General features: G+C 49.5%; 1 protein-coding gene across 2 annotated transcripts in view; it reads right to left on the bottom strand.

The window, feature by feature from the left end:
- The window catches only part of LOC146338636 (uncharacterized), a 43,819-nt gene extending 33,169 nt beyond the window's left edge, over positions 1 to 10,650 (bottom strand). Inside the window, exons 1-4 of one of the 2 annotated variants that reach the window (XM_084814179.1) lie at positions 10,431 to 10,650; positions 3,554 to 3,590; positions 1,735 to 1,816; positions 468 to 574 (exon numbers count right to left, since the gene is read on the bottom strand). In XM_084814179.1, the coding sequence (XP_084670305.1) occupies positions 468 to 574; positions 1,735 to 1,816; positions 3,554 to 3,590; positions 10,431 to 10,497 (293 nt within the window). In that variant the 5' untranslated portion in view covers positions 10,498 to 10,650. Of the gene's footprint in view, positions 1 to 467; positions 575 to 1,734; positions 1,817 to 3,553; positions 3,591 to 10,160; positions 10,316 to 10,430 lie in introns of those variants that run through there. The other variant, XM_084814178.1, reaches the window with a different exon arrangement.
- Between the last annotated feature and the right edge of the window lie 2,049 nt (positions 10,651 to 12,699).

Raw genomic sequence — 12,699 nt, 5'->3', positions numbered from 1 at the left:
CATAAGTTATCTTCCTATAATCTACATGCCCCAGACCTGGGAACACTGGTTAGCTCCTGATAAAGCCAAAGTATTCCAAGCTCAAGGAGCCTATTGCAGGAAGAGAGTACTGAGAGCGGGGTACCGCCTACTCTGGCAGCAGCTTTCCAGGGTCTCAGGCAAAGTGGACCATTGCCAGGCCTGCTCCCCGAGATCTTTGAAGTGGAGATGCCAGGGGTTCAGACCAGGGGCCCTCTGCACACCAATCTGGTGTTCTGCCACTGAGCCAAGACCCCTTCAGAGGTTTTCTCCAACAGCTGCTTTGGTGAATTCTGTAACCCTCCTTGATCCCACAATTTATTTATTTAAAATTATTTTTAGGCCACCGTCAAGGGTAAGACAGCAACATAATAAGAAATCAAACACAAATTTCGGAATGACGAAGGAACAAAACCAAGAGCAGGGGTTTATAGCACATGGATACATACATGTAAGATGGCGCTCCAGTTTTAATGTTGCCAATTGTGACTCGAATGTCGTCGTCGTCGCTGTCACTGTCGCTGTCGTCCTCGTCATCTTCTCCACTCGGAAGGACCTACCACAGAGACAAAACACGTGCATGGTGAGAAGCCAGGACTTAAAACTACAGGAGGAAGCAGCACCAGGCTGGCCTGGATCCAGATTACTTTAACTGAACTTAGCTTCTATTGAAATCAATGGGACAAGTTTGTCCTTGACTTCAATGAAGTTTCACTGGTTTCAATGGGAACTACGAGTTGTACTCAATGCTAGTCTAACGTAAGTCCCATTCATTTTAATGGGTCTACTCTAAGCAGGACTAACACTGGATACAACCCTTTGTTCAACTAACAGTCAGGCTCCAACCCGTTGCTTCTTAGCAACTATCCAAGAATCAAGTAGGTATTCCACTCAAGTAGCAACTTTTTGCAGACTTATATTTTAGGGCTCTGCTCAGGGTTGTCTCTACTTGATGCTAAAGAAGTTAAACATTATGTACTCAGGAAATGAAAGGGATGCATGAGAATTTCATTTGATTTGTTTTTAACTGGAATTTTCACCATTTGTAGCCCCAAAAGTGAATGGGAGCACAGTTTTTGGAAAAAGCTCACATGCTCACAAAAGCTTGCATTTGCGAAATGTCAACTTCAGAAAAATGCACTTTAAATATGCACATTTTTTAAAAATACGCATTTTCCAAAACAACATGCATTTTCATGGTTTAGTCTATGGGGGAAAAGTGCAAATTTCAGGTGCTCACTTGCAAAAAATGAGTATCGAAATGTGCACTTTCCCCATTCCAACGAAAGAAAAACAGAGTGCAATCAAAAACGGGAGTGAGGCAGTCCAAGCTTCAAGGTGGTGTTTGGAGAATCTCAAGGTTCTTCCCTTCCCTAGGAAATGCACATTGTGTGCTATTACAAAGAGCGGCATTAACAGAGTGCTTGATGCGTACAAAGCACGTCATGTAAATTATCTTGTTGCAATCCTTACAATGACCCTGTAAGGTAGGTGTTGTAGATGGGAGTGGGTGGGGCTTTATACAATGAAAAATCCAACAGAATTTAAACAAATAAATATTTAAATGGCAAGCCACCACCAGTGCAAAAGCACTCTTGCCTTCAGGGAATATTTAACTATGGTTTACCAGTCAACTGAACAGCCTCTCCGCCTGCCCTAGGCCTTTGCTTTTTTTAAGTATGGCAAAGGGCTGGACTTTTTTCCTAAGCTACTTACGTGCCGCAACAACTCTTGATCTTCGCTGTGGACAATCCTATTCTCCTTGGAAACATCTTGTACAGGATGAGATTCTGCATGTCTGATAAAGGTAAAACACACAGGCGAGAACAACCCATGTTGGCATGCGCCAACAAAAGAATCTTGGCCACAACCATCAGTCCCAATTTTGTCATGGCAACAGGATGCCAAATGATCATCACAATCGGCAAGAGACACCCCACAAAATAATTGGCTGACTTCTGGACAGTGATGGGAGCTTTGGCTATTGGGCAGTCTAGAAATGTAATAAATACATACATACATACATGAACGTCGGGTAGAACGTTTTCCATGAGCAGCTTTCCAAAATGGAATTTTTTTCCAGAAAATTTTCTAGTGCTTTATGTTTCCATGGAAAAAAGTCCATTTCATAAGTTCATTAGTAACAGTGAATGGATGCCAATTGCAAATACAATATCAAGAAAGTTTGGCGGTTTCAAAGATGTAGATGAGTGGTTGTCAGCATGTCATGCACAGTTCTTGGAGTTCCTAAAGTTTATTAGTGTGTCAACCGTTTTCAGTACCTTCGTTTTCTTGAATTCAAACCAAGTGTTCCAATAAAAAATTCTACATAATAATAACAGTTAAGTCTCATTAATTGTGGTCTAATTTCCGCCTTCACATTTTATTGGGACAAAAGAATAACATGGAGTACTTTTTTTAGCTTTGGTGTTTACTAAATACAAGTAGAATAAACATGCTGAATCAGATAACTCTCTAGGGCATCAGAAAAATTTCCAATGCAAACTGAAAATTTTCCAGTGCAAATTTCCCCTACTTCACGGTTTCTTTTCACACCCCACACCCCCTGGCCATTCCTCCACCCCATCCATGCTCATTTCCGGTCTTAGAGGGTGGCTAGGTGAAAAGTAGCTGGAAGAGAATGCACCATCCTGTGGTTCATAGCCAGCTGGGATGAACGCAACCCATGTCTGCTGCTTTCATGTCAATTTAAGCCCACAGATGGCCAAGAAATAGAACCATTCAACTGTACAGGATGGCAGCCCATAGATCTGTGGAAGCTGAAAGGCCACAAGTATGAAGAGCGTACATATTTTGGATTTTGAAGCCTGTAGAAGTTATGCACATTTGAGTGAACTCCCATACTCTTGTATTTTGCATAATTCATTCCGCACTTTTTGTTTATTTTGTAATGTTTATTCTGCTTTTAGTAGTCATGAAGAGGGTAGATGGAGCAGTGAAGAAAGCCAGTTCAAATCTTATGCAGCCAGCTGTCTCTGGCTTTGGGGGTTTCAACAGACATGTTCCACAATTTTTCAGGCATATCTTTGCAGCCATAAGGGCTAGAAACTTGCCATTTTAAAATGAAAAATAAGATTCCCAGGAAGGTGAAATCCACAGCCACTGGGCTCTGCATTTTCTCAGCTCTTCCATGGAATCATAGTGCATATACATGCACACGTGCACACGCACACACACACGCCAGCTTATCGGTTGCCCAGAAAGCAGGTCCTTTCTGTCACTGAGAGGAGCACGGTTGGGTAACTTTCCTTCCAAGGATCGGCAACTGAGTTGCCTTTGACAGGAAAAATGAGAGAGAGAGAGAGAGAGAGAGATCAACAGCGATCGCTTTTGCCAGTTCCCTCTGGAAAAGCTGCATCCACGACTTTTTGGAGCTGGAATAACTACATAAGCTCCAGCCAGAGCATGCTGGGAGTTGTAGTCTAACACATCTGGAAGGCACTAGGTTGGGCAAGCCTGCTAAACATCTACAGCAAATACATCTGACTCTGAATGGAAAACTTTAAAGATTTACCCAGGAATCGGTCCATCTTCTTGCTTACCATTGTCATCTGAAAATACAGGGGGGGGGGAGGGGGAGAGAAATGCATTAAAGGCAAAAATAAAGGCTTCAAAAAGTGTAAAGAGAACATGGCACTACATTTAGACACAGGCATCCCTACCTATAAAACACGGTACAACCTTACGTAGCTTTTTCTCTCAGCAGAATTCAATTTCTAATGGAAGGGGATGTATACTGAAAGGCGAGTGAGAGCAGCGCAGGCTGGGGCCTCCGATGTCAGTGGGGTAGTGAATTCACTACAGGTGTCAGTCAGAACTGTAAAGGAGCTATCCCAGGTGAGAAACACCACTTCCCGGTTCCCTTCCCAGCTCCGCCTCACCTGTGTTTCCAAGGCTCTTATTTCCTCCAATCATCCTCTTAGACGTCCTACCCCTGCACCCCATTTTGTCTTGCCCCCGAACCCTTTCCCCTGCCCTTCAGCCACTGCCCCCACCTGCCTTCATCCAGTCCTAGGCTCCCAGCTGGTCCTTGGCAAATCCCATAAATTCACCACCTGCTGAGTGAAGAACTCACTTTTGTCTGCCCTGAATGTACAGCCAATCAAATTTGTCAGGTCACCCCAAGTCTAAGGTTTATTTTATTTACAATATTTGTAAATCGCTCCATACCTAAAACAGATTTTGGAGCACTGATGCTATTGTCTGATCAGGTATGAATGTATGATATATTTTTGTAAACTCTTCCTGTATCACTTTTTACTGTATGAGCCTTTTTATACAACTTTAGAATTTAGAAATAATCTTCAAAAATACACCTCAAGTATAATATCCTATAAGAAATTAGCACTCATCTTAGCAAATGGTGGCACCTGGTAGCAACTCATGGGTTCATGGTTTGTTCTTGGGTTATCATGGGGTTGTTTAACCCATGAACAACCCCAGTTGCCTGGGTTCAGACATCACAGAAACAACCAGAATGAATGCTGCATTCATAGGTTGTTGCTGGAAACAGTTCATCCACAGCGTGCACCTCCACAATTCCTGGGTTAATTAATTAACCTATGAATTGCCACTGAAAACTGCCATTATGTCTGAACAGCATCTATATTTTGGGACACATCTTACCCAGAGAGATGGAAAATACCGATCTTGAGAACATGAACAAGGGGAGACCGGAAGCAGGAAGATGTACAGGGTGATGGGAACAAGAATAGAGAAAAGAGTAACAGCCAGTCGTGGTGTTTGTCATCATGACTGCAGCTACCATAATATATAACCACTGGAAAATCCATGTTTGCCTTATTTCCTTTGTTTGACTATAATTTATTCACCTGTTCTTGTATGAATGGAGAGAGCGGGAGGGGGGGTTACAATATTGTTGATAATAACCAGTGTGGTGTAGTGGCAAGAGTGTCGGACTGGGAGCTGGGAGATCCGGGTTCTAGTCCCCACTCGGCCATGGAAGCTCACTGGGTGACTTTGGGCCAGTCACAGACTCTCAGCCCAACCCACCTCACAGGGTTGTTGTTAGGATACTCAGAAGTAAATGTGCATAGGTGTGCAACCTTCGATGTGTTCCTTTTTGCCCTGCTCTCATGCTGAGCAATTTGCTTGCTCCCACAGCAGTAGCAATCCCTCACTCTCGATACAATGCAAAGGAAGCATGAAAGGTGCCACCTCATAAAAGAAGATGAAGGAGAGCGCTCTACCAAACTATTTCTGCTCAGAAGGACCAAAGAGGCTGCACGCCGCTTCTGAACCACTTGCACACTTGTCATCTGCAAAGTACCCCCAAAGAAACAGCAGCACATTACTGCTAGAACTTCCAGCAAGGTGAACACTCCAACGGCAGGGGCGCACTTTAACAGGCTCTTCCTCCCAGGGACGCAAAGCCGCATACGTGTTCCTTGCCCCCTTTGGGGCAGAGTGGGCTGGGATAAACCAGCTAGCTCAGGGACACGCAAGAAGGTTTGTGGCTGAGCAAGAATTGGAACCGCAGTCTCCCCACTTGAAGTCCAACACTCCAGCGACTGCCTCACACGTGCATCCACACAACAGTCCCTCTGGCTAAGTGATCAGCAACTTGAAGCTCCAGGGCCAAATCCAGCCCCTGGCTGCAATTAACACATGATGCTTAAATGTCGTGTAGTGCTACACGGGTAAGCAGAAAGGAGCTCACACAAAGCGCTGGGCTTAAGTGCTCCTCCATCCTCTTCCCCCGCGTGGCCAGAAGAATAAAACATTTCAATCTAGCGGGCTCCTGGTTTGTTGTTGTGTGTAAGCCACGAATCATGGCCTAAAATAAAGCCAGTGTGGTGTAGTGGTGAGAGTGTCGGGCTGGGAGAACCAGGTTCTAGTCCCCACTCGGCCATGGAATCTCACTGGGTGACTTTGGGCCAGTCACAGACTCTCAGCCCAACCCACCTCACAGGGTTGTTGTTGTGAGGATAAAATGGAGAGGAGGAGGATCATGTAAGCTGCCTTGGGTTCCTTGCAAGACGAAAAAAGGTGGGATATAAATGCAATAAATAAATAAATAAACAAACAAACTCCAGTTTGTTAAACAAGCTAGCCAAAGAATCCAGGATTTGCAGTTGGCTTGTTTAGCAATGGAAGTGTTTCTTTTAAACCACGATTCCAAGTCCACACATAATGACAAGTCAAGAATTGGGCAAAGTGAGACTGAATCCTGGTCTACTCCTCCTGACTGCACGGAAGGAGGAAAGGGTCATGGGGAGCACACAAGCCCACAGCTTCACTCACCCTGCACTAAACCATGGCTGGGCAACTCGTGGCCCTCCAGTGGTTTTGGCCTACAACTCCCATCATGCCTCACCATTGGCTATGCTTCCTAGGGATGACAGGAGCTGAAGGCCACCCCCACACTTAGCCATGGTTGAGCAATACAGGTAAACCCTCTCTGCACATCACCAGCTGGCACCATAATAGCCAATCCAATGGTGAGAAATCAACCCTGAGTGCTTATTGGAAGGACATATATTGAAGCTGAAGCTCAAATATTTTGGCCACCTAATGCAAAGAGAAAAGTCACTGGAAAAGACCCTGATGCTGGGAAAGATTGAAGGCAAAAGGAGGGGACGGCAGAGGATGAGACGGCTAGATAGCATCACTGATGCAATGAACATGAACTTGAGCACACTCTGGGAGAGAGCGCAGGACAGGAAGGCCTGGCGTGCTGTGGTCCATGGGGTCACGAAGAGTCGGACACGACTGAACGACTGAACAATGGAGAGAAAGATTGGTGGAGGGAGCAGTGTGACAATGTAACTCACTACCAGTTGATGTTGGGAAGGAGAGGGGACAGAACTCCCTGAAGAAGTCTCCTATTTCGACATACACACACAGCCTGGAAGTGGCCTTGGTGCAAGTTCTGAATGGCTGTAAACCATAAAGAGTATTGCTGCTGAAACCCCATTTTTCCCACTGCTCAGACAAGCTGCTATCCATGGTCACATATTTCCGATTACTTCCTCCTCCATCAGTGGCACACAATGACTAAATCTGCAAGCCCAGGGCCAATGAAAAGCTGTAAGGGTGCCCTGGCTGGCTGCCCCTTCTAAGCTTCTGAGCAAGGTGGGACCTGAATTTCCACCTGCCGTCTTGAAAGCAAGCTGATTGTATTTGCATACTGAAAGTAGAGCCTTAAATCATGCGACATTGTTTTAATTATGGGCATTACAGTCATGTGGCAGGTACCTTATTTGCCTCACCCTAGTTACACTCCTAGGCAAGTGAGAGCTTCTGCCAATATCCCTCTCCTCCTGCAAGTGGCTCTATGAAATAACTAGTTACTACCCAAGGCCCTGGCTGATTTACAACGCTTGTTACACTCACCAGTGGGACTCTTCCTTCTTTTGGGGGACCACATACATCAGTGACAGCATCCTACTCATCAAACCAGGGGTAGGCATGCGGGTGCCTTCCTGCTGTTTTGGACTACCACTGTCACGGTCTCTGACCAACTGGCCATGCTGGCTGGGGCTGATGGGAGTTGTGGTCCAAAACCTCTGTAGGGCACCAGGTTGCCTGCCTCTGGCAGTTTGGAAAGCTAGATTTTATTAACATTTAGAACAGGGGTGGGGAACGTGTGGCCATAGCCAATGGTGGGGAATGACAGGAATTGTAGCCTGACATCTGAAGGGCCAAATATTCCCCGTCCCTGACTTAGAACATTTGAGCTTTATTCAGATGAAACCCAGTTTGATCTATCCTGCTTAGATCTTGTGCCTGTATAATGAACAATGGCATGGAAGTACCCCAATGCCTCATATCTCAGTTTCTGTCCCTGCCTCCAAATTCTACCACTTTCTGCCACCTGAAGGATTCCTGTCCTATCTGAAGACTCCATTCTTTCTCTCTTGCTGCCCCTTATGCCTGGAACTGCCTCCCAGGGCAGTTACAAGAAGCCAAGTCTCCCCCCCTCTCTCTCTGATCCAGTTCACACATAATGACGAACCATGGTTTATTGAATTGTGGGGTGTCAATATGCGTGAACCTGGAACTATGGGTTTACTATGGGTAAACTACTAACAACCCACGAAGAGAGCCTGTGGTTTGTTGTTGGGCTATGATCTGTGGGTTGCTTAAACCACGGGTTGTCATTACATGCAAACCCAGAATTGTGGGTTGTTCATGGGTTGTTTTGCCAGGCTAGAGAGCCAGCAGGCAAAAGTGGTCAAAAAACCCGGCCTCTTTACATGAAGTGTTGCAAAGGCAGTTGGGATGCAGGGAGGGAGCAGGCAAAGGAGGAGAGAAACAAACAACCTAGGGACTGAGAAAATAAGCTATGTTTTGTTGGCTCATCTCCTAGACAAATCCTGGGTAGGGCAACAAACCATGGCTTAAATAAACAATAGGTTAGCATTATGTGAACCAGGTCAATCTCTCCTCAAAATCTTCCTCTTTTGTGAAATCTAGAATCATAGAATCATAGAATAGTAGGGTTGGAAGGGGCCTACAAGGCCATCGAGTCCAACCCCCTGCTCAATGCAGGAATCCAAGTCAGAGCATCAATCCAAGTCAGAGCATCAATCCAAGTCAGAGGATCTTTTGAACATCCCCTTGGTCCTCATTTCCCTGTTGTAATTAACTCTATGTACAGTCAAACCTACCTGAATGCATATTTACCCCCTGAATTTGCCCTCCCTTCCCTCTTCCTCAACTCGCTCTGCTGTGCACTGAGTCAAAGTGCAGACTGTATCCTCTGCAGGGCAGGGACTTATCTTCCACTTTGTTCATCTGTAAAACTATCTATCTGCATCAATTCACTGCTGGCTTGGTTTTAATGTTGGCCTCCTCTTACAGCTGTTTTAATTGCTTTAATTGCAATATTTCTTTTAATTTGATTGTTTCAAAAAAATTGTGTGCTCAGTTTTGTTTCGACTGCAAGGCAGGATGGAAATGTTTTAAACCAGCCTTCCCTAACTGGGTGCTCTCCAGCTGTGTTGCTGGAGACTACAACACCCATCAACAGCCATTGGAAGTTGATGACGGGCAATGTAGTCAAACACATCTGGGAGGAATCCGGTTTGGGAATGCAGTCTTAAACAAACAAAAATATCTGCTCCCCCCCCCCAGTGACATGTTAAGATCTGAGATCCTGCTCAGTCCTCGCACCCAACCTTCTGAAATGACAAGGGAGCGGGGCTTTCACTGTTGTGGCACCCTGCCTGGCACGGTCTTCGTTTTCTTTTTTGGCACCAGGTGAAAACCGTTTTCCTTGTCCAGGCCTTTTAGACATTTCACTACAAGTACATGGGTTGACACTAGTATTTTAACCCACTCTGATGTTTGGGGGTTAGCTGCAGCTCTTGTTGTTTTCATGTTTGATTAAAACTGGCCATGCAGCTCTTACACCGTTTGTAAGCCGCCTCCAAGAGCTTTGAACGAATAAGAGCTTTAAGGTGCAATCCCATGCATATTTCAACAGGAAAAAGCCCCACAACTCCCAGCATGCCCCAGCCAGCCATGTAGGCCACTCACCTATAGGTCCCATAAAACTCAGTGGGGCTTACCTCTGAGCAGACATGTGCAGGACTGCAAACTCCCAGCGCAGCCTTCTCCAACCTGGTGAGGAGGAGGCCCACGTAAGCCGCCTCGGCTTCCTCGCCAGAGGCAAAAGGGCAGCACATGACGCAAATAAACAGACTCCCAGCATGGCTGGGCAGGGCATGCCGTGCTGGGAGTTGTAGTCCCACACATCTGGAGGGCGCCAGGCTGGAGAAGCCTGGCTCGGGGGAGGGGTCTGCTCCCTTGCTTTGTTATGCTGGGAAGCGCCGTGCGCGGCGGTGCCGCTGCAGGAGCAGCTAGCAGTCACCGCGGCGGCGGCGGGGGCGCCAGCCCCGCTCTCCGCCCTTCACGCCCGCCGCGAGGGAGAAACGCGCGCCCCGGCCTCCCTGCGGAAGAGCCCGGAGAGGCGGCGTCCCTGCGCCGAGCGCCCTGCCTGGCCCGGGAGGGCGGAGAGCGACGCCCCGGCACGGCCGGGGGGCGCCTCCGGCGGCCCGGCCCGGGGAGGCTGCGCCGGCACGCCGCGGCCCCCGGGCAGGACGCGGGAGCGGCGCGGGGGGAGGCCGCGTCCGGTGCGCCGCCTGGTCCCTCACCGTCCCTCGGGGAAGAGCACGCAGGCAGGCGGAGGCAGCTGTCCGCGGGGCGGCTCGTCCCGCGCCTCATCCCGGCGGCGCGGCGGCGCCCGCCGGCTGCCCTGCATCCGCGGGCGAGGGGCGGGGCGGGGCGGGGCGGCGATTGCGCGCGGCAAGTGCGCGAGGGGCCGCCGCGCCGCGGCCTGGGGGCGCCTCCCCGGCGAGGCGCAGCGCAGCGCGCGCGGGCGGGCGGAGGGCCGCGGTTGCGGCCGGCGCGCCGCCGCCACCTACCTCCGTAGAGCCACTGCTCCTCGTCCTCCTCCAGCTGCGCGGCCGCGGGCTCCGCCTCCGCGGCCATGGCGGCGGCAAGCCTCCGGCCGGGCCGGGCCGGGCCGGGCCGGGGAGGCGCGGGAGCGAGAGCGGGGCGGGGGCGGAGCGGCCTCTCGGCGCGCGCGGCGGAGGGGGATGCGCCGGCCGGGGGTCAGAGGCGCCCTCGCCGCCGCCGCCGCCGCGCCCTCGCCGCCGCGCCCTCCATCCTCCGCGCGCGGGGCGCTCGGTGCAGCAGCGGCCGCAGCAGCCCGCGCCGCGCCGCGGGCGCCTGGCTACAGCGCCGGCATCGCCCGTTCTTGGGCTTCGCCCCCGGCGGAGCGGAGCGGAGCGGAGGGGAGGGAAAGTCGCGCACGCGGAGCTCTCGCCTAACGGGGAGCCGCGGAGGGGGCGGCGGCGGCGGCGGCGGAGGGAGGGACGCCCAGGTCCTAGCGCCCAGCCGGCCGGGGCGCGCAGAGGCGCCCCAGCCAGGAATGCGCTGCTGGGCACCGGGCCCGCCGCGCCAGAGCCGGCGCTGGGAGCGCGCTCGGAAAGACGCCTCCTCCGAAGCCGGCAGGAGGACTTGTTTCGGAGGAGCGGCGTCCTGGGGGCGAAAGAAAACCTGCTTCCCCCGAAAGTGCTTGGGGAGGAGCGCCCGGATCCTGCGCGCGCTGGCTTAGATCCCCTTCCCCAGCTTCGCGCCCTCCAGATGGGTTTGGGCCACAACCCTCTTCATCCCCGTCCGATGGCCGGGGGCTGATGGGAGTTGTACTGCAGAAGCATTTGGAGGGCACCAGGTAGGGAAAGTGCAAAGAAGTTTGGTCCTGACTTTCGGAGCAGAGGATTAGAGCCGGCAGGGGTGGCAGAGGGATGGCCTTCCGGCCCTTGCTGGACTGCAAGTCCCATCAGCTCTACGCAGTAGAGCCAATGGTGAGAGGATTTGTAGTTTAACAATATCTGAAGGGTTGCAATGAATATGAACTTGAGCACGCTCCGGGAGACAGCGCAGGACAGGAAGGCCTGGCGTGCTATGGTCCATGGGGTCACGAAGAGTCGGACATGACTGAACAACAACAACAATATCTGAAGGGTACATGTTCCCCATCACTGATGCGCCTGGGGTTTTTAGAATGCCCAAAGTGTTTTCCACAAAACAACCCTGAAAGGTAGGCCAGTATTATTGCCATATTGCAGATGGCAGGACTGAGAGAGGATGGCATGCCTAAAACCACCTAGTCAGTTTATGGGTGCAAGACCTGAAACTGCTATGTTACGCTGATCCTTTAAGTAAGAGCACTATCATAGGCATGTTTTGACAGAAAAAAGGCCTACAACTCCCAGCATGCCCCTGACTGGGGCATGCTGGGAATTGTAGGACTTTTTTTCTGGCTAAACATGCCTAGGATTGCACCCTAAATGACCGACTGCATACAGCTGAGGAACGCAGAACGATCAGGCTTCCCAGCTGCTTCATCACACTGCTCCCACATGCAAAATCAGAGAAAATCCCTGCAAATAGAAAACTAGGACCGCTGGGACAGTGCTGCCTTAGAAATTATCTCCGTGACATCCAAAAGCGGTCTCTGTCAATAGTGTCAAAAGCTGCCAAGAGATCAAAGGCTACATAAAGACGTCAAGAAGATCTAAGACTCTTCTTGGGTAGTCTTGGTAAAATAAAACACTGATCTATGGTAGAATAACTGCTCCTAAAAACAGCTTGCTCTTCATTAACTAGTGCAAATCCCGTGTCACCACAGCGGCTAGTAGTCTGAAAATGATTGGATAAGAATACGTTTGGCTGTTTCCCTTGAGACTGGAACAACTTTACACTTTTAAAATAAATGTACTACAAATAAACTGGCAAAGGTGTTCTTTTTAAAAACATCGTTGACCATTTCTTGAAGTTTGAGGTTGGAAACAGGTGATGTAAGATTTTTCTCTCCTCCGCCTTTCAGCTCACCAATTGACTTTTCTTCAGCCCTTTCGCAACGTTCTGGGACCATCCTTTCATTGGCCCAGTGCTCTTAAGAGTTCACAGGAGTAAGCATTACTTACACATGCATACACAGAGTGTGTCACATGTGACATTACATGCACAGCGTGGGGCATATGCATTAACTTCCCCTTTGCCTTCTCCCTTCCCAAGCTGCCCAATGCTTGAGCTTTCAACCTTTTTGAAGTTTCAAAATTTTCTGCACTTCTACACTGCTCAAGCTTCTATTTACAACAAAATGAGCAAGCAACGTTGGTCTGA

Source organism: Heloderma suspectum, chromosome 9, assembly GCF_057233095.1.
Source record: "Heloderma suspectum isolate Gila_16-S chromosome 9, 16-S_ref, whole genome shotgun sequence".
NCBI classification, from domain to species: Eukaryota; Metazoa; Chordata; class Lepidosauria; order Squamata; family Helodermatidae; genus Heloderma; species Heloderma suspectum.
The sequence above is the reverse complement of the archived record's forward strand: the minus strand, read 5'-3'. Positions and strand labels throughout refer to the sequence as shown.